The sequence below is a fragment of the Pimephales promelas genome, chromosome 1 (assembly GCF_988280905.1).
Source record: "Pimephales promelas chromosome 1, fPimPro1.hap1.1, whole genome shotgun sequence".
Classification (NCBI taxonomy): domain Eukaryota; kingdom Metazoa; phylum Chordata; class Actinopteri; order Cypriniformes; family Leuciscidae; genus Pimephales; species Pimephales promelas.
Genome location: NC_142769.1, coordinates 36,652,213 through 36,673,559, shown reverse-complemented (window position 1 = coordinate 36,673,559; position 21,347 = coordinate 36,652,213). Strand labels below are relative to the sequence as shown.

The 21,347-nt window shown below is 37.1% G+C and overlaps 1 protein-coding gene across 1 annotated transcript; it reads right to left on the bottom strand.

Annotated features, from left to right (window-relative positions):
* Nucleotides 1-13,132: 13,132 nt before the first annotated feature.
* anxa2b (annexin A2b) lies at nucleotides 13,133-16,811 on the bottom strand. The gene is made up of 12 exons (XM_089129581.1): nucleotides 16,746-16,811; nucleotides 16,478-16,571; nucleotides 15,900-15,994; nucleotides 15,613-15,726; nucleotides 15,110-15,200; nucleotides 14,958-15,037; nucleotides 14,744-14,803; nucleotides 14,496-14,589; nucleotides 14,177-14,272; nucleotides 13,810-13,868; nucleotides 13,552-13,674; nucleotides 13,133-13,414 (listed from the first exon to the last, which is right to left on the bottom strand). The coding sequence occupies exons 1-12, from the start codon at nucleotides 16,794-16,796 to the stop codon at nucleotides 13,355-13,357; spliced, it is 1,017 nt and encodes a 338-aa protein (XP_088985707.1). The 5' UTR covers nucleotides 16,797-16,811; the 3' UTR covers nucleotides 13,133-13,354.
* Between the last annotated feature and the right edge of the window lie 4,536 nt (nucleotides 16,812-21,347).

Below are 21,347 nucleotides of genomic sequence, written 5' to 3'. Positions count from 1 at the left end.
TGTCTGACACCTGGATGGGCAGAGATTGGTGTTTCTCTTCCACAGGTGCGTGGCCTCAAGAAAGAGGCGGGCTGAATGTGCTGGAAGCAGTTAATATTCTGTGAGAGTAAATTATTCAAGCCTCCATAAAAGCACTATTTTTAAATAAGGGTCAATTTGATTGCTCCCCTTTACCCTTCAGCCAATTATCACACAATGGATGGAGGAAACTGACCTTTTCTTCACTCTGAAAAGTCCAATTCTCCCAGCACAGAAGGATACCGAATACAACTGTCACTGTGATATATATTATAATATTAATTTTACAATTACAAAACAGAATGTTTATTTCATTTAGCAGAAATCATATGCAAAAGCAGCATATGGAAAAATATATATATAGTGAAATTATATTTCACATTTAAATAACATTCTGCAGATTTTGATTTAACTGTTTTATTTATTGTTCGCTGTTCTTGACTGCAGGATATACATTTGGAGTCTATGGATCTGATTATTTAACTAAATGCAAACAGCAGGCTTCATTTTTCCTAGAAAGTCTGAGAGGTACAGATGGACACACACAAAGGGCAACTGTACCTCGATGTGAGCTGTACTATTTAGGTCAAAGCAAATCAAACAGAACAAGCTGAAGCTGCATAGAATGATTTATTCAAGCAGTGGCAGCTGATTGCCGTGACAACAGATTGCCTCCTGGTAAAGTTCCATTACAACAAACAAAGCTCTCAGGAACTCATAAACCGTCTGATTCACGACACCGTGTTTGAATAAAGTTCTGATGGTTTAATTACAGGCTCATTATTAAAGTTTACATTTCAGATCATCAGCGGAAAGTGTGGCTATTGATCAATTCTTAGTTTAAAAGTAATTTTTTTTATAAATAAAAATCTTTTTTTAACAGTTGCCCAGTTATAGAATGTCATGAATTTCAGTTAAAAAAAAAAAAAAAAAAAAACATGGAACAGTTTTCCCCATTCATTATCAAGAAGAAAAAACATCTTTGTATAGAATATTTACTTCAAGGAGTCACCATGATACATTAATATAGTGGACACTTAAGTCACCATTAAAAATGGTTGCATTAGATGAAATATTAAATCATATGCCATTACTTTAAAAAAAACTGATCTCAAAAGTCATTTTTAGTGAAATCAGTTGACGTCAAGAGTAACAAAATAAACACTGGTGAATTTGTATTGAAAGTGTGCTTGCGCTATTAAAATTTCTTTGAAATAAACCACTTGATATTTTGTTATCTAATGCCAAAGAATTTTAAAAACTCTAAGCGTGGTTTATAGGTATTAAAATATCTTCTTATTATTCTAAATATCTTTAAAATCAAAAGGCCTTTTTGTCTAGTAAATTTGTTCTATAATTTCTGAATTAGAGCAAAATGACCATCATTTATATTGAAGGTTTGCGTGTTGAAGTTTTATACACTGTACTGTGGTCACCATCTTGAACTTATTGATTTTATATATCTGGGTCACGGTGCCCACTCCTGACTCATTAAAACACCCAGAAAGACCCCAACTCAGGACAACAAGAGACAGTTACAAGGGTAAAATAAGACTGGAGTAAAGCCTCTTACTGAAAAAGAGAAAGACTCCCACCCTAGAGCTCCATAGGACTGAAGAGGGGGCGGTGTCAACATCACATTGTTTATTGGAGTGGTAATTCAGAGCTTGGTGGTCTAATGCGCTTGTGAAGCACTTTTAATTTTACCAAGTTTGCGTTTGAAAGGAACAACGGGTAGCTTTCATTCACAGGTAGCTTTGAAGTCTATACAAGAGGTTCTGACATAGTCAGTCCCTTAAAAGTCTGAAACAGAGAACAAACCTCCCCAGCTTTCCTTGGACTTGCCACCAAGTAGAAAATCCCTATAACAGCTGTAGGTTGGAGTTTAAGAGTGGATCAAAAGTGGGGACAATGATAAAAAAATATATACATTTTGAATATGATAAACTGTTTATCATACCATTACACAAGAGCACATACTGTATATAAAATGATCTTCTCTGGGCTCAGATTAGGACTATTTGAGCTTGTATACACAAATAACTATGGTTTTTCTCTCCCTCTAGTGGTCATAATCACTGCTATTTCAAATTTGGTAATCCTATGCAAAAACATTACAGTGGCTGTTGAAATGTTACACCAAAGTAGGGTAGCATAACTGAGAAAGTAAACTATCGACATCAGAGCCATGAGACTGCAGATTCATATTTTATGAACCACTGATAAATATAAAATATTCAAATACATTCTGTCAACGATACCTGATTTTCTGAGTATCGTTATTATTCAATCTTATGTTTTGATCCAGTTAAAAAAGAAATGAGGATATGAATGCCCTGAAATTAATTAAATAAGATCTACTGTATTTTCTTAAGATTCAAAATCTGAAAGTATTTAATTCCTCTATTTTTGTAGTAAAGAAAACCACTTTGTACTTTCAAGAATCGAGCCTCCAATTGAGGAGAAAATAAATGGGGTGTGTTCTTTACATGCCATAATTCTTTAAAGTTAAACAACCATAAAGGCTAAGAACTCTGACCTTCACCATCTAACTAAGCAAGAAAAGTCAATGATGTGTGAAGGCCCCACTCTCGTCATATACTGATTATGATAAAATATGTCTCAGCCTCACGAAAAATAACCGTATGTCATCCATGACAACACGGGGCCAGATTTCAACGATACCCAAATTTCTGTTGGCAGAAAAGCTCAAACTGATCTGGTCCGGGACTATATATTTGGACATTGTTACACCGTCCATTCTACAACATTTCATGTTCTAAAGAAAACATATATGCACATACTTTTGGTTTGTAGTCTGTACTACTTTTTTCTTATCGCTTTTTCTCCGTCAGGTAACCTAAATATTAAATTAAGTCAAATGAACAATTGTATAAAATTCAGAAATATTATTTAATATCACTAAATCAACATTAGCTTAAAGGAGTAGTTCACTTTTTAAAAAACTTTTGCTGATAATTTAAAGATATCCATGTCATTCTTTCTTCAGTCGAAAAGAAATTAATGTTTTTGATGAAAACATTGCAGGATTTTTCTCCATATAATGGACTTCAATGGGAACCAAACGGTTCAAGGTCCAAAAGACAGTTTCAGTGCAGCTTCAAATGGCTTTAAACGATTACAGTCGATGAATAAGGGTCTTATCAAGTGAAACGATCGCTCATTTTTTAAAAAAAGCCCAAAGTTTAAGTTTTATGAGCTCAAATGGTCGCCTTGCTCTGTTCTGAGATGTGCGTTCGTGACTCTCCTGTTCGAACTCGTTCATCAAAATGAACAAATTTTTTCCAGAGTCAACTCGTTCATTGAATGAACCAAATGACACGAAAAAAGATTTATTTATTTTGATGAACAAGTTCGAACAGGAGAGTCACGAACGCGCATCACAGAACAGAGCAAGGCGACCATTTAAGCTTATAAAACTTAAACTTTGTTATTTTTTTAAATGAGTGATCGTTTTGCTTGATAAGACACTTATTCATCGTCTGGAATCATTTAAAGCCCTTTGAACAGTTTGCAGTTTGCACTAAAACTGTCTTTTGGACCTTGAACCGTTTGGTTCCCATTGAAGTGCATTATATGGAGAAAAATCCTGGAAAGTTTTCATCAAAAACCTTAATTTCTTTTCGAATGAAGAAAGAAAGACATGGACATCTTGGATGATATGGGGGTGAGTAAATTATCAGCAAAAGTTTTTTGAAAAGTGAACTACTCCTTTAACAAATGCTGGTTACATTATCTACAGTGTAGATTATGCTAAATTACATTATTTAAAAATAAACAGAAGAGAACATAAAGTGTACTAACAACTCACATTCCATATTTAGATTCACTAATGAATCGATCACAAATAAAAAATGAAGTTATAAAAAAGCTCAAATTCACCTCAAATTGTTTTTTGCAAGAATAAACCTATTTTACATATTAACATTTGAATATGTATCCAACATTTCTATTTTAGCACCTGCTTGGTTAACAAATAACTGACAGAAGGATGAAGCTGATAGGTCTGTGGGGCGTCACCGACTGTCTTTGTAGAGGAGCCATGATGCAGAGGGTCCCATGCCTGCCGAGGGCTCCCTGAGGCCATGCCTCCCTCTCCATCACTGCCATATGTTTGCATACTTACACAAACATATGAGCTTTGCACCCTGTTTGGCTCCGTTAGCATGTATCATTACCCGTTTGGCAGGACAAAATATAGAGCGCGTGGTGGCCTAATTTAACTGCTTGGTGGATTATGTTTAAATTTTAAGATGTTGCTTTAAAAACAAAACCAAGATTGCTTTTTACTGAGCTAACACTGGAGGTGATGAATGTTTTGTTTGTCGATATGACTTTCTACAAAAGTGAAGCAAGAAAAAAAATCTTTTGTAATGAGAAGTCAAATTGCAATGAGCCGTGCTCGAACAATAAACCTGGCTGTGAAGTGCCTGATGTTTTATTCACTCTTACTGCAGGAAACAAGAGGATCTTCTTTCATTATCAAGGGTCGTTTACAATACCATAACGCATTTTGACGCTAAGGAAACCGTCCCATGATAAATTCTTTGCCGTGCCCTTCACAGTTGTCATAGCAGGACCATAAACAGCATTTATAATAATCTAGCAGGGCGGCGCACCCAGCTTGCTGATTAGCATGCAGAAGACGAGGGGATGGGAGAAGTGACAGAGGCCACGGAGCTCATTGCTATATATCCTCATTGTTCTTCATCAGAAACACCATGAGTGGTGCAGAAAAGAAAACATACATCAGACATTAATACTTTTGGGATCACAGAGTCTTTTTAGAAGTATTCCTCCTGTTTTTGTAGTGAAAAAAGATGAATCTAAATTTAATAATTGTGAAATTATACAGAAAAAACATCTCAGGACTGATATGAACAGTTATGCTGTTAAATTGGGAATGTTTGAGGTAAAGAATGTATATCTAAAATCCAACATTTATCTTCAAAACTTTTGTCAAACAGCATAGAGTTATAACTCTAAACGCCATAGTTCACCACAAAAACTATTTTTTTTGAATAATTTACTCAACCTCATCTTGTTCCAATAATAACTCTATATCACATCATTTAAATATAATTAACATCCATACAACTGAATCAATGTAAATGAACGTCTCTTCAACACTTTCCTTTTCTTCAATTCCGGCTTCCTAATTTTAGTCACCCATTAGCCCACTAAGTAATAAACATTCTTCACCACATTATACTATTATAATAGTTTTACATTATAATGGACTTCAATCTCTATATGTTCAGACGATAACGCTGACTTGCAGATTTTTTTTTAATTTTTTGTGCTTTAAGCGTCTTAAATTCATTATGTAATTCCTTTCATGAATGTTCACCTAAGCATTTTCTGAGATGTTATTCTGTTTGTTGTGGCAATACTGTTTCGTAAAGAAAACAAAGGACAAAAAAGTAATTAAGTTCCGTAATAAAATCTCAAGCATCATAACACGCAACATTAAATACCCATCCAACTCCATCAATTACTCCAAGAGCTCTCTCTCTCTCACACACACACACCTCAGTGCATGCTTCTGTATGGATGACAGTTCATCTCACTCGCAGATTCAGCACTCTGTTTTAATAAACTATAACATTCAACAAAATTTAGTAAGCGGTACCACCCAAACCTTGAATTGCCATACTAGTTTTAAAAGTGTAGATGGAGAGAATCTAAATGGTGTCTGAATCTAAAGTTTCCTTTCCTTAAAAGTCAAGGCAGTTAAGGCTTTGGTCTTGGACACAGCCTAGATAAATACAAAGTTATGTTGGTGAACACTTTTTTAAACTCTATATTTCCACTTTAGCGAGGGGCTATTCACAATACTTTAGTATGGAGGAACAGACACAACTTAAAGAAATATAAATCACATGTCTACAAAGAACAAGAACAAAGAAAAAAAAAACAAGTAATATTTTTTTTAAAAACATTATTCAGCGAGGATGCATTATTTACAAATTAATCAAAAGTGACAGTAAAGACATTTATAATGTTACAAAATATTTTTATTTCAAACAATTAAAAAAATATTTCTAAACATTTTTTTTTTACTTTTTATTTATCAAATAATTCTGAAGAAAATGTATCACAGTTTCCACAAAAAAAATTACATCACAACTGTTTTCAATATTGATAATAATAAGAAATGTTTCTTGAGCTCCAAATCAGCATATTAGAATGATTTCTGAAGGATAATTTGACAATGAAAAACCGGAGTAATGATGCTAAAAATTCAGCTTTGGCAATAATTACATTTTAAAATAAACTCACGTATTTAATTAACAATTAACAGTCATTTAAATAAATACAGCCTTGGTGAGCATAAGGGATATTTTTCAAAAATATTACCCACCCCAAACTTTTGAACGGTAGTGTGTTTACATTATTTTCTTTGCCAATTATTTCTACTGGTTTAAAGTTCACCTAAAGCACAGGCATTCAAATATACAAATCACTGACACAACTGTAGAATCAGTCTTTAAGAGGTCGGCTGACACACGAGAAGGACACTGTGCATGGCCTCTGCATAAGTTTACTTTGTTTTAGTTTTGGAAGGAAGCAGGATTGTTCACTGAGGCAGGGCATTTATCTTATATTCATCAAAGGCCGCCCACATAACAAACAGCCGTACTTGTTTGATTTTATAAATAATTGAAGTCTACAGGGAGTCACATTGTTTTAGGCCTAAATCTGTTGTTTACTGATAGTGTGTATGTAACAGCACCATTGCAGTGAGTGTGTTTGGATAGAGAGAGTGATTGAGAGAGAGAGATTTAAAAAAAAATGGGAAACTCACCCAGGGCGGAAGCGCTTGGCGCGGAAATGAAAGCGTCTCTGTTTGCAGGCTGAGAGAGAGCAGTGCACTCTCTTCGTGGCCACGGGGCAAGCGCAAGTCCCCAACGAGCACTCAACACAACGTCTCCTCGTGACAGAGAGGCATCAAACAACCCATCTGAAATGAGAGAGTAAATATAAATGAAACCAGAATGCTTCTTTCTAAACATTCTGCATTTATAAATCTCTGTAAGATGGGTGAAACGTGATCTAAATTATTAGTTAGCAAGAAGCAAACTAATAATTTTAACACTTTTTATGATGACAGCTGTGTGACTGAGTGACAGAGGCTTGAGGAGTTTCCTTCATTTGACATCCTCTCATTTTCATTCTGTCATCGTGTACACCTCAGTCACAATAAGAAATCGAGATATGACAATAAGTTGATTCTGTATTCTTTTTGTTCCTTCAAGTACAAGCTTTCATAAAGCGTCTGCTCAGAAATGGGGGACATCATGTATTCATCTCTAAGAGCTCTGTGAGTTAATGTTCTTGGCCAGAACAACCTGTGCAGAAGTTTCAGTCTCCAAATCAATTATTAGCACTAAGGTTTTGACACGCTCAAGAGGAATCAACAACTAGCATTAAGAAAACTACAAAGCTGATATAAACAAAACCAAATGAACTCAAGGCATCCCATGTCTATAAATTATACATGCAATCTAGCAAAGGGCCGGTGTCACCAGAATAGGGGTCCATGACAGAATCACAGCATCTATATGTAAAACAGCAGAGGCCAACACAATGTTCTGGCTGCACTGGTTTAAAGTGCTCATAATGAGATGCGTCTTCCCCCCAGTCTGTCTGCTTTTATTTAAGCAATATTTAATAGATTCCATATAGGTATAAATGCATGCTGCCTTTTATTGTTTGCCTATGGGATTACACTAACTTATTCATTTTTTTTCTCTCTCAGATGAATAGGTCATTTTCACCGACCCCACCAGAAATGAATTATCTTTTCTTTTTTTGTTACACGAAAAAGTTTTTTTTCTTTACAAAAAGAAAATTGGACAGTAATTGCTGGGTTTATGGTAAGAGTCAAGCTTTTCGAAACAATCAGTCCACTGAAGGCGAGTTGAAGGAACCCGTGTGCAGTTTATTTAAATCCAAAATCGATCCAAAACAAAACAATAACTTAAAAGAATCATAGCTTGAAACAGACATGAAACAGACATGACACCGGTATGGACACACCGACACAGACACTCCAATTATTCACAAGAATAAATAGCATCTATTTTCACTCAATGTAAATAGAACCTAGTTGCTACTTACACTTACACAAATAAATGTGCATGAAAAACAACAGAGAAGAAAGCTGTCTTATGAATGGCAATGGCAGGCCTGGACCAAGGAGCAGTGTCGGGCCTGGACTGTGGAGAAGTGGTGGGCCTGGACTGTGGAGCAATGCCGAATGAGATGACCACCTCAGGATAGCAAATGTTGGACCAAGACCTGGACAATCCTCCTGGCTGTGAAATACAGCACAATGAGTTAATATACGGCCTCCGTGGCCATAAAGTGGGGCACAGTGAGTTCAGAAAAAGACACAGCTGCCTCGGGATGAAACACCACCTTAGGACAACTGTAGTGGTCGTCAAACACACAGAATGGCGGTTGCCATGACAGGACACTGGCACAGACACCAAAACGGACACCGGAATGGACACGGGCACAGGCACAGACACCGGAATGGAAATGGACACAGTCATGGACACAGACATGAGACATGGACACACCGGCACGAACACCTGAATATACACAGGCACAGACACCGGAACGGAAATACCGGCATGGACACCAGAACGTAAAAGAACACCGGCAGGGACACAGGCACGGACACCGGAATGGAAACGGACACCGGCATGGACATGGACACCGGCGCGGACAACCGACACCGGTGCGGACATGAATACTGGCACGGACACCGGCACAGACACCGGCATGGACACCAGCACGGACACCGTCAAGGACACCGCACTGGCACGGACACCAGCACACAGACATCGACAAAGAAATGAAACACGGGCACCAGAACAGACATTGGAACAGACACTGGCATAAACACGGACACCGGCAAGGACACCGGCGCGGACAATGGACAGACACCAGCATGGACACCAAAACGGACACAGGCACGGACACCGGAACAGAAACGGACACCGGCAGGGACACCAGCATGGACACGGGAACAGAAACGGACACCAGCACAGACACCGGAACAGAAACGGACACCGGCAGGACACCAGAAAAGAAACGGACACCAGCAGGGACACCGGCACGGAAACGGACAACGGCAGGGACACCAGCACGGACACCGGAACAGAAACGGACACCGGCAGGACACCAGAAATGAAACGGACACCAGCAGGGACACCGGCACGGAAACGGACAACGGCAGGGACACCAGCACGGACACCGGAACAGAAATGGACACCGGCAGGACACCAGAAATGAAACGGACACCAGCAGGGACACCGGCACGGAAACGGACACCGGCAGGAACACCAGCACGGACACCGGAACAGAAATGGACACCGGCAGGACACCAGAAATGAAACGGACACCAGCAGGGACACCGGCACGGAAACGGACAACGGCAGGGACACCAGCACAGACACCGGAACAGAAACGGACACCGGCAGGACACCAGAAATGAAACTAACAGCGGCAGGGACACATGGAACACAGACATGGATACAGACATGAAACACGGACACCAGCACAGTCAACAGTACGGACACTGGAATGGAAACGGACACCAGCAAGGGCACTGGCATGGACATCGACCCGACCCGACCCGACACAAAGTTAAAGTTGAAGTTGAAAACTTAAAGTTGACTTGGTTTTATATATATATATATATATATATATATATATATATATACAGTATATACAGTATATATATATATATATATATATATATATATATATATATTTGAATGGTGGTGTAGCTCTAATAGATTTTTTTGTAGTTGTGTGGTTACAGTGCCGGTTTTCCTAAGGCAGAGAGGGATGCCATTCACTGGCTGTCTTCACCCTAATTACTCAGCTGAATAATTGAAATTAAAATAGCCATCGCATCCAGCACCACAAGGATGGGATCGTTCACCTCCGATAGCACCCGCACATCAATAATCAGATTATCAGTGGGCCATGGATAAACAGAAATAGCTGGCCTTAGCATATTTAAGAGCTACTTTAGCCGGCTGCTATTAACTCATCTCCCTGGTTATTTATGTCTTCTGCTTCCTAATAAGACTCTTGGCAATATTATTCTAATTATATAAGTCCAATCAGCAGTATTGCATGTCTGGCCTCATTTACATTTGCCAGCACTTTGTCTTTCACACTGTGATACTAATTCAATGAGACGTCTAATGTTTACGTTATGTGTGGCCTGCAGAGTTTGGCCTCCTCTACCATTCCAGTCCATTAGAATCTCTGTGTAGGTGCAAATATGTTGTGCCTGTATGATTGGGTTTGTCTCTGAGCACATGACGGATTGATCAGGGTTGCTCTATGGCACAATTGAGTTTGCTTTGTAATACAAATATGTGTTTAGTTCTGTGAGGGTGTGCTGGCGGGCTTTTCTAGACGCTTGCCCGTAGCAATTATAGCCTGTAGCTGTTGCAAACAAGTTGAATTTCACCAAAAAAATTTCTCTTATCTTGCCTGTGAAGATCTACAAAATATATCAGATGAATGTGGTATGAGATTTATTAAGTGATTAGATGAAACTAAGCATCTAGATCATATCAACTCACACTATCCATGTTTAAATCAATATTCTTACAACAGCTAATGCCATCACAAAATAGATCATATTTTCAATAAAGATCAATAAAGTGTAACATTTTTGGAGCTTTTGGGAAATGAAAGGAGAGAGGGAAGGAGAGAGAAGCAATGACAACATCCTCATTGCTCTATCCTCTGTGCTTCTGAGGAATGACATTAATCTGGAAGATTAAAAACTGTCACGTCTGATGATGTACTGCCATCCACCTTCAGAAAACACACAGCAGTGCACACTCTATTATTCATGCTCTTTCAGACTGTGATCATAACAATATAGTTGACCTGGAGGACTCAATTACAATAACCGAGGGTCAGAATGTCGACAAGGTGTGTGGCAGTGGACTGTAGGTCTACACAAGCTCAACAATCCATTATCAAGATACCAAAACCGTATGTTCAATTGACAAATACATACATCACATTCTTCTCTGTCATTCCATCAGCATTCTTAGCTCCCCTGGTTCGAGCTTCTTTTTATTTACCTCAATTTGAGATCATTAATATTATGGGCCACCTTTAATGTCATTATATATTAGGCCTATATAATCTATGTGTGAACTTAAATATTGAAATATTGAAAATGTGCTTTTTAAAAAACGTAAACAGGCCAGGACAAAACAGTTCATTTTGTACATTTTAGACAATGCCTAAGCGATCCAATCTATGAATGTTAAAGTTTATTATGGCTTTGTTATAATTAAATCACCTGTTAAGTTTTAATAATATGAAAAAAAAAAATTGAGTTTGTCTGCTAAAGCAGCTTGAAAGATCTGTTCCGCACTTTAGAGTTGAAAGGGGCAATTCAGTAGTTCAAGTTAATCTACTGCCCTCTTGTGGCAGAAGCCTATACAGCCAGCAAAGTGTTACACAGCAAATATGCTTATTTAGCCTTTCTTGAAAATGGATAAAAGTTTAACTCGGGTTCCGTTAGGCAGATCATTCCTTCAGCTTGGAACAGTCAAAGTAAAGGTCAGTGAAAGTGATTTTTTCCCTCCTCTTGCTTTGCAACGCAAGCTTCTGGGGGGCACATAGGTCTGAAGTACGCTAGGCTAGTGAGTTTAGGAATAGGGGTGCACAACCAGTTGTTATGCTCAGTTAAATTGTTAAATAACAATTTAACAAGTGATATAATAATGTATAATTACGGCTTATAAAGTAATCATTACAAAAATGTTTATCATTTAAAAAAAGTAGCCATTTACAGAGATGAAGGCTATTATACTAATGTTGTCCACTAGAGGGAGCCACATAATAGCAAATCCTTTTAAAGGAATGAAAATTCTGTCAGTATTTACCTTAGTCTATGGTATTTACTCACCCTCGTGTTGTTCCAACCCCGTAAGACCTTCGTTCATCTTCGTAACACGAATTAAGATATTTTTTGATGAAATCTCAATCTGAGAGCAGGATCACTCGTCCATAGGCTTCTTCAGGGATTGAAATTTGCCACCCCCGAAAAGTTATTAAAGACATTGTTAAAGTAGTCCAAGTGACTACAATGGCTCAATCTTAAGTTTATCAAATACTTTTTGTGCGCAAATACAAAACAAAACAACGACTTTATTTCAACTATTCACTTCCTTCTCTGTGGGCCTCGAGTCAGTTCACTAGCGTAAACTTCTGTTGTTGTACGTCACACGCATTACTCACATGACCAGCGTCAGCCAATAGTGATGTGTGACGTAGCCCTACACTATCACCCTACGTTAACTGACTAGAGGCCCCCTTAGCATTTGAAATGTATTGCATTTCTATTGTTTGTCTTGTTATTTTTTTCAATTAAAAAAAAAAACTGACTAGAGGCCAAAAGAAAAGGAAATGAATAGTTTAAATAAAGTTGTTATTTTTGTTTGTTATTGCGCACATTAAGTATTCTCGTCGCTTGATAAACTGAAGTTTGAGCCACTGTAGTCACTCGGACTATTTTAACGATGTCCTTACTCCTACTTACTTACTAACTTTTCGGGGCTGGCAAGTTTCAATCCCGGAAGAAGCCTTTGGACTAACTTAGTATGGATGAGTGATCCAGCTCTCAGATTTATTCGAAAATATCTTAATTCGTGTTCCGAAGATGACGAAGGTCTTACGGGGTTGGAACAACATGAGGGTGAGTAACTGAACTATCCCTTTAACATCTTACTTTAAAGTGTTCAATAAATTGCATTTTAGTTTTGGGGCGTAGCCAGCACATTATTTCTGCAATATGAATTTTGTGATTTATGTCATTTTAGACGATAATTTATTTAGGTAAACCATAGCATTTTAAGTGCAATAGGCCTATTCATGTTTGTCCTGAGTTTTTGTTGCATTTACATTGTTTTGACCAGCATATAGATGTACAGTATATATACATAAAATAAATGTCTGTCCACTGAATGTGACCCACAATCTTTGATTACCCTCCGTGGCCATGGGAAAGTAAACATTTTACACATTCAAAACCATGTGTAGTTATAAGTGTTTTTATTAATTTAAACAACAATTTAAATAAAATAAAAACTTTATTCTGTATTATTTTGTCTGAGTGAAATGTGATCAGTTTAACTAATAGTAAACATCAGTCATACTGGCACAAGAAAACACAAAGCATACTTATAATAATACTGCATTTTTGCTAATTGTTTCGAAAGATCACTGCTAGACATCTGCAGAACATTATAGATTATGTTTAGTCATCTCCTCCACAGAGATTAAGGAGAGCTCTTTGGTAGTCACCCTTAGTGTGCTCCTGAAGAGAAAAAGACAATGCAAATAGATTCAAGAGATTGATTAAAATGCTTCCTGAATGAAGGCAAACTAAGAGCAGAAAGAAAAGAAGAGGGAGATAATAATAAAAAAGAAAGCTGTAAACAATTGGATACTTACTAAAATTGTCTGGTGCAGAGATTTTCCAAAATTCCTCTTAAACTCTGTGCGAACCTTCATTAGATCGACTTCACAGCGGGAGACGATGATGCGCGTTACTAGCTTCTCTTTCACACTTTTACTCTGCAAACATCAAAATCGATAAAAGAAACTGACCCTCAAATTTAGCCAATGTCATCTCCTTACAAGTCAAATGACACATTTAGATATTCAAATGTGTAAATTTTCAAATGTGAAATATATTCAGGAGATACTCACCTTCATGGAGTCGTTGAGTCTGCTGGCAAAATACAGATGTTTGTTCTCCAAACACTCAACTGCAGAAAGACAGAAATCAGTCGTAAAAGGGTTACAGGTTCTCTAACTTTGGTAGGAAACTCTCTTCGGTTCTCTTCTGGCTTCTTGCCTAATGCATTTCCACAGGAATTTCCATAAAATGTTCCTCACCAAACAGCTTGTGATCAATAAGAGATGATAAAGAGATTCCCAAGGCATGAGTGGCCTATATTGTGAAAGTGTAATTAAGCCAGCAGGCATAACCATCATCAAAGCTGCCAAGCACATCTGTTAAGTGTTCTGACAGTTTGACGACAGCTTATTTGAAGAACAGACAGCTGATAGATACCTAGTGTGAGGAAGGATTTTTCCAGATCTCCTTTCACCTCCTTTCGAATGCTCTCCTTAATGTCGTAAGGGCTGTATCTCTTGTACCTTTCAAACACTGCGAAAAAGAGGCTTTGATTAGCTAGTTGCACAAAGGATGATCATGAGAGTTGACTTTATCAATCAATCAATCATTTATTTATAGAGCACATTTAAAACACAACTGACGTTGACCAAAGTGCTTTACAAGGAATAAAAAAAAACAGAGATATAAAACTACTATACATACTTAAAACCTAACGAGACAACTGACTTTAAATCCATCTCTTTTCATTTGTCACCTTTCTGCAAGTGTGGGACACTCCTTTCAGAGAAGATTGTAATCCAGGTGGTCACATCAGTTCCTTTTCGCTTCACTCCAGCATCATAAAGAGCCTAAAAATCACCATAATGGACACAGGATTACAAAAAGTTAACTGTTTGGTTATTCCAGTGGTCATCTGAATGTACAATGGTTTATCATAATATTATTTTAAGCATCTTGAATAAGAGTCAGTTGAATTTCTTAAGTTAAAAGGGCTCTTCTCACTCTTGCATCATTGTCAATCTTCTCATAGTCCACCACATTACTTGGCTCATCTCTCTTGGCCTGTGGACATGAATGAATACAGTTTGAGCATAGCAATACAGGATCTGCACTTTGCAGGCTATGTTGGCGGAAAATGGAATTACCAGTTACGTATTGGGAAATAAAGTGGAATTTGATGGTTTTGGAAATTATTGGTTAATCTATGTTACCCTACCTGTACAAGGGCCAGGAGCAGCTTAGCAACATCACCAGATGTGTCTCCAGAAACATCTTTCTCCAAATCCTTCTTAAACACTGCAGGAGAAAAGGGGATATGAATGCCAATGTATTTGTGCTTTGCTTTTTATGCTTTTTAAAGGCACTCACTTTCTCTGTAAACCTTCTTGATTTCCATCAGCTCTTCATTATTGCGAGAACACACTATCTCATTAAGACTCTCCTCATCAGTGCCCAGACCCTGCAAAACACATGGCACTGTCACATGAATGCAATGAATGAATACAACTCTAAAGACATTTAGAATGTTATAAAATGTTTTCATTTTTATAAAAGCTGTTCTTTTGAATTTTCAATTTTTAAAATAATACTGAAACAAATGGACCATGATTTCCTCAAAAATATAGTTTTTACTGTGGTAATAATAAGAAATTATTCTTGAGCACCAAATCAGCATATTAGGATGATTTTTGAAGAATCTTGTGCTACTGAAGACTATTTTCAAAAGACTCCTAACTTTTGAACGGTATGCTAATTATGCTCTTAACAGGACAGGACATTTTTAAATATGGACCAGGAGCTGAATTTTAAAACAGGGGAGAGCAGAAAGCAAGCAGAGTTTTTATAAACGATTACAGATCAATGCAACATACTTTCATTGATGATTTCAGTTCAGAGGCATCATACTGTGCTGTGCTCTTCATCAACCCCAGAATCAGATGCTCCAACGATCCTGAGAGCGCCCCCTTCAGGGCACTTACCAAATCCTACAACAACAAACAGCGTCAGGTTTGAAACTTGTTTAGACAATATGCTACTAGACATTATATAGTATGTACATACATATATTAAAATATAGTTTTAATTAAGGTTAGATGATCCAGTTAAAACAGGAAATACACATTTTCAAAAGTAAATAATTGTGGTGTGTATAGGCTACCTTCTTTGCACGTTTTTCATACTCAAACGCAATCTCGCTCCTTTGTGAGCAACAGCGTTTTGTCAGAATGTCAATAATCGTCTGCTCATCAACACCTGAAGCAAGAATGAAAGAAGAAGACAATGATTCAAAAAGAAAGCCAGATAGCATTATTAAGATAAGGCCTTGAAGGACTAATTGCACCTTTTTATTTCCTATCAAATCATTATAAAGTCATTAGCTATTTTTGACACTACTAGCATACATGGATGGCTATATGCATGACTCAAATATGGTGAAGCAAATGAGAGAACTGTTATGGATTATGTATGTCTTACAAGGCAGTGCAACACAACCCAGTTTTTCTTTTTATTTCTACTAAATTGATATTATATATTTATTTCCGGAGGTATAGCCAAAACAGAAGGCCAAAGATGATTTTGATTTGATAAGCAAATATAAAAACAATGAAAGAGATCTTTCCCTGAAACAAATTATGAAATTACATTGAGGACTCCTTTTTGTGTTCAAAGTTTGGAAAGTTCCTTTGCAAATGTTTGGCGAAAATGTGAAATATTTAGCACTATAGCTTGTTTTACCTTTGGTTTTGATGGCTGTCTCTATTTTGGCTGCATCCTCTTCTGGGCTAAAATCATAAGCTGGTACCACCGTAGGGCATTTAGGTTCTCTCTCCTGAAAAAATACATAAAGAAATATAACTAGATAATATTCCGAACACAATCAAAATTAAGTTTTGGCCAAAACAAATGATGAATCTTAATAGCCACCTTAACTAACAAAGAAATGTACTTTGTTGCATTTTTGATAATACTGCATTTTATATTAGATTTGTCATAGGCTACTTACCCCACCATAATTCAATGTAAGTTTCGTCAAAAACTCAGACACTAAAGCCATTTTCCTGCAGAGGACAGAGAACACGCAATCATCCAAGGTGAACAATGAGTGGATGAAATAAGAGATACAATCTACGTTTTAAGCCACAGTAAAATACAACCTCACCCATGCATAGTTTCAAAGGTCTAAGTGATAGTTGTCATAGATACAGTGATTAGTGGGGCAACGTAGATAAAGGCTTCAGTGTCATCAAAGGCAATTATGTAAGTCAATAAGCCATTTTACTGGTCTTAGATGTGCCAATAAGAAAGCTGTATGTTATTATAAAGACTAAATAACAGCTGTTTGGTGTGTTATTGTTCCTTAGCAGCCAACAGCGGTTAAACTTAGCGCCCTACAGTGCTAATAATTTTCCTTCTGAAGCATTACGAGGTGGTTTGTGAAGGAGACAAGAAGGTTTGTTGGAACTTTGTTCTGGCGCACCTGAACACACACCCATGACACATTCCACAGACCAGTGAACTTCTGACCATCACACACACACACACACACATACCCACACATAACTAGAGAATGAAAAGCAGTAAAATCAGACATAACATTTTGACAATGCTAAACTTTTGATAATATTCACAATACTGCTGTAGTCCTTGCCAAGAGATTTGGTTTATGTTTCTCAGTCTAATCAGGGGTGGTGATGGCGCAGTGGATAAGACACATGCCTTTGGTGTGAGAGACCCGGGTTCGAATCCACTGCGAGACACCAATTTGTCCCTGAGCAAGACACTTAACCCCTTGCTCCAGAGGCGTGCAACCTCTGACATATATAGCAATTGTAAGTCGCTTTAGATAAAAGCGTCAGCTAAATGAATAAATGTAAATGTAATCAAGAGAGGACTAGACTAGTCTTACCTTAGATGCTGTGGAGTGTGAAGGTCTGGAGTTCCTGTTGTATCTCTCTCAATGAGATTACCTCTTAAATGCACCCAGCCAATGACTCACTGCCCCCTCCTATCAATCAACACCCACACCCACTCAAGATGCAGACCCAAAAGTCACTTAATGGTTATTCATTTACTGGGCTACACATTCCTTACTAAAATGGACCATGTCCATGGTATTCACACTTTGTGCCAAAACGTCAGTTATTACAGTTAAGGTTACTACTGTATAACTGTACATTTTCAAACAGAACTTGGTTTCACTGGCATCGTAACTAAATAAACTGTTTTCATTTTACATTATTTGAAATGTTATAGGCCTAATTAAATTATATGTCTGCCCACATTTTGGACGTGGTTTTAACATAAAATTAAAATGAATACAGATTAGAAAATGTGGAGAAATTTCCCAAATTGTTCACATCTAGATCTCTTGAACTTGAACACTTGAACTGAGTAAAATTGTCATCAGCTGTTGAATTAAAAATGAATTGTGAATCACAAACCCGTACTCGTCTGACCAGTGTTGGGGAAAGTTACATTTAAAAGTAATGCATTACAATATTGCGTTTCTCCCTAAAAAAGTAACTAATTGTGTTACCAAATTACTTTTTATGCTGACTTTTAAATTACTGCTATGGAAAGTGATATTGCATTACTTTTTCTCACCTGGGGACAGCAAGTATACTATTGGCAAATGTAAAGGCCTTTTCACACCAAAAGTGACATGAATAAACCTCGGGCTAAAGGAAATGCAAATTCATATCTGTACTAATCATATCTAATAATTAATACAGATTCATAATGATTAGTATTCATTTCTAATTCCACACTCTTACTTCATTCATTCATTAATTCATAAATAAATGTGGTTTATCAAAGTTAGAAGGATTGAATTGGATTATCCAAGGTCAGCAGCAAAGGTGGTGGTTAATAATGTGAGATTAAATAAAGTATATTTGTGTAATAGGTTTGAGTAATATTCTGAGTTTGTATTTCACCATATTTATTCATTTTAGGGAATACTGAATCTGTTTTTGTGCAAGTGTGATGAGAAAGTTAATGTTCACATTTAGTCTAGAACTACAAATAACCATCATATTTACGCAGCACACACGCCTCTGCACCTTTACTTCCGAATTCTCTCAACATTGGGACAAATTAACTTGTGTTACTTATTTGAGAAAGTAACTCAGATGTTTTTTGTAAATGTAAAAGTAATGTTACTTTAGTTACTTGACAAAAGTAATCAATTTATTTAACTCACATTACTTGTAATGTGTTACCCACTACACTGCATCTGACACAGACATGCATACATCTTTTTTTCTATTTTTCATCTCTGATGTCATGGTTGCAGTCCTGTGCATGAATTTCAGTTAGCATATCCATCATGAATGTACAGTATGTGTCTTCAAATACATAGAAAAACTCATTTTGGATGAAATTTTGGTGAATTATGAGAAATAGAGCTGTGTGGCAACCCCATCACCCACTATGTTCTTGGCAGAGAGGCCATGAATTAAGACTCACTTGTATGTGGTGTGTGAAATAAAGGCACTATAGCACTACAGCGACTAATCCCAGTTAAACATTCCTAAATTAACATTCTGCAAACATTCACTCAGTAACTTACAATGACAATAAAACAGAAATGACAATGTGCTAGTTCATACAATCATTGAGAATGAAAAAGTAAGACATTTGACTTGCTATCAAAAATATATAATGGATATTGGATGAACAACCATCAAGTCTTTTCCTAATGCATTTGTACTAATGCAAGTATTTTATGCATTACAGATTAATTGTTAAGAGTGAGTTAAACCATAATACATGTTTAACAGGATCAATATGTTAATTTGGATTGACTAGTTGCATTAAACCACACCACACATGGTGTTTAAGGATTCAAAGGAAGTATGTTTGCTGAAGGTGGAGAAGTATTCCTCAATCAGCAGTTTCTGCCAATGCCTGACTGTACTCTCAATCATAGTCGAAGTGATAACAGAGGGCTGGGTTTTATAGTGAGAACAGACGGTACACTGACGTCTACACAAATACATTTCACACTAGCAGGCCACAATCTATTCTGTTGATTTTCTCCTTTGTGCCTTTAAAAGCAAAAGCTAATAAACATAAATGAGGATGACTGTTATAGTAGCTCAGAATAGATGTTTAGTAAAGGGTTCATGTGTTTCCTAGCAATCATTGTTCTAGACTTGCATCCATGGCAACCCATGCAACAAGCACTGAGTAATGACTTGCCATAATGAGGTTATTCATTCTATAATCATAAATAAGGGTCAGTCCATCTGCACAGTGATAGTAAATACCATCAGCATCATCCCAATCTTTGCATTTTAATCTGAGCTTGAATTGAAAAATGAATCTATTGTTACAACACTTTAGATCAGAAGCAAACTATTTAACTGAACTCAAATTTAATTTAGACAGAACTGAAATTATTTTCTGTTGATATGTGAGGCCTGTTTAGTAATATGATAGTGACTATACACTCATATTTCTTTAAAGCTGCAGTCTGCAGTCTTTCTCTTTGTCGCCATCTCTGTTTCTGCAATTGCAGTCATTTGTGGAATTATCAGCTTTGCGCGAGTTGTACTTCGACACGACACAGCGCGGATGAACACAATGTTGGAGGAGTCTGTGAGGCTGTCAGTCGCCGCGCCGGTGTGGATAGTGTCATTTAGAATCACAGATTATTCTTTTTGGAAGTATGACCAATATAAGAATTTTCACCAGAAAATGTCATCTGAAGTAACATCAAGTAACATCCACTTTTGTTTTGGTTCTGACATTGCAGTAAATCGCGCTGATTAAATCTAACAATCGCTTATAAGATATATCACGCAAAAAGTTATACTTTGTTCTCAAATTGTTAACGTTCACAACGTCAGCATTGCGTGACTACATGTTTGTTTCTCTTTTTTGTCTGTAGCCACTCTGAAGTCCGAATGAAGTCTTTTGCATTTTACAGCAGGTGAATCTGTTGTCACTGGTGATTGTCGTTTGTACCTTTCTGGATCTGCCATCAAATTAATAAGTTTAATTATATCAAGTGCTGTGAGAAAAGGCTATAAATCTCCACCTCCAACATCCTCACACACTCATAGCCTACTATGTGAGACTCCTTCTTTATGTGTATAGATGTGACGTAATGACGCAAAGACATGCTCGACATGAACACTGGCTGGTTATGTATTTTCTCAAAAAATTTATTTTGGATAATTTTTAACCCCAAAAAGCTAAGGACTGAAGCTTTAATATCGACGAAACGGCATGGAAATCAAGCATAGCATTAGTTCTGGCAGGTCACATCAGTCAAGCAATCAGCCACCCTCCATGTTTACCTAAAGAAATATTAATAGCAGCTTTATCCAATTACCCTCATTCATCCCCAGCTCCTCTTGTCCACAGTCAGGACTCTTCGAATCAGACTGTCATTTATCTTGATTTATTGCATTAAATTACTGTCATTAAAAACATTAATGATAAGAGGGTTATAACTGCGCTCCCTGCTCTTTTCAAAATAGGGTGCATGGAGTTCCTGCAGAACAGAACCATACAGCCAATAACTGTATGCTAATTGTCAATCTTTATACAACAGTGGTCCTGAAAGAAAAACTGATCTAATCAGTGAGCCTTTAGC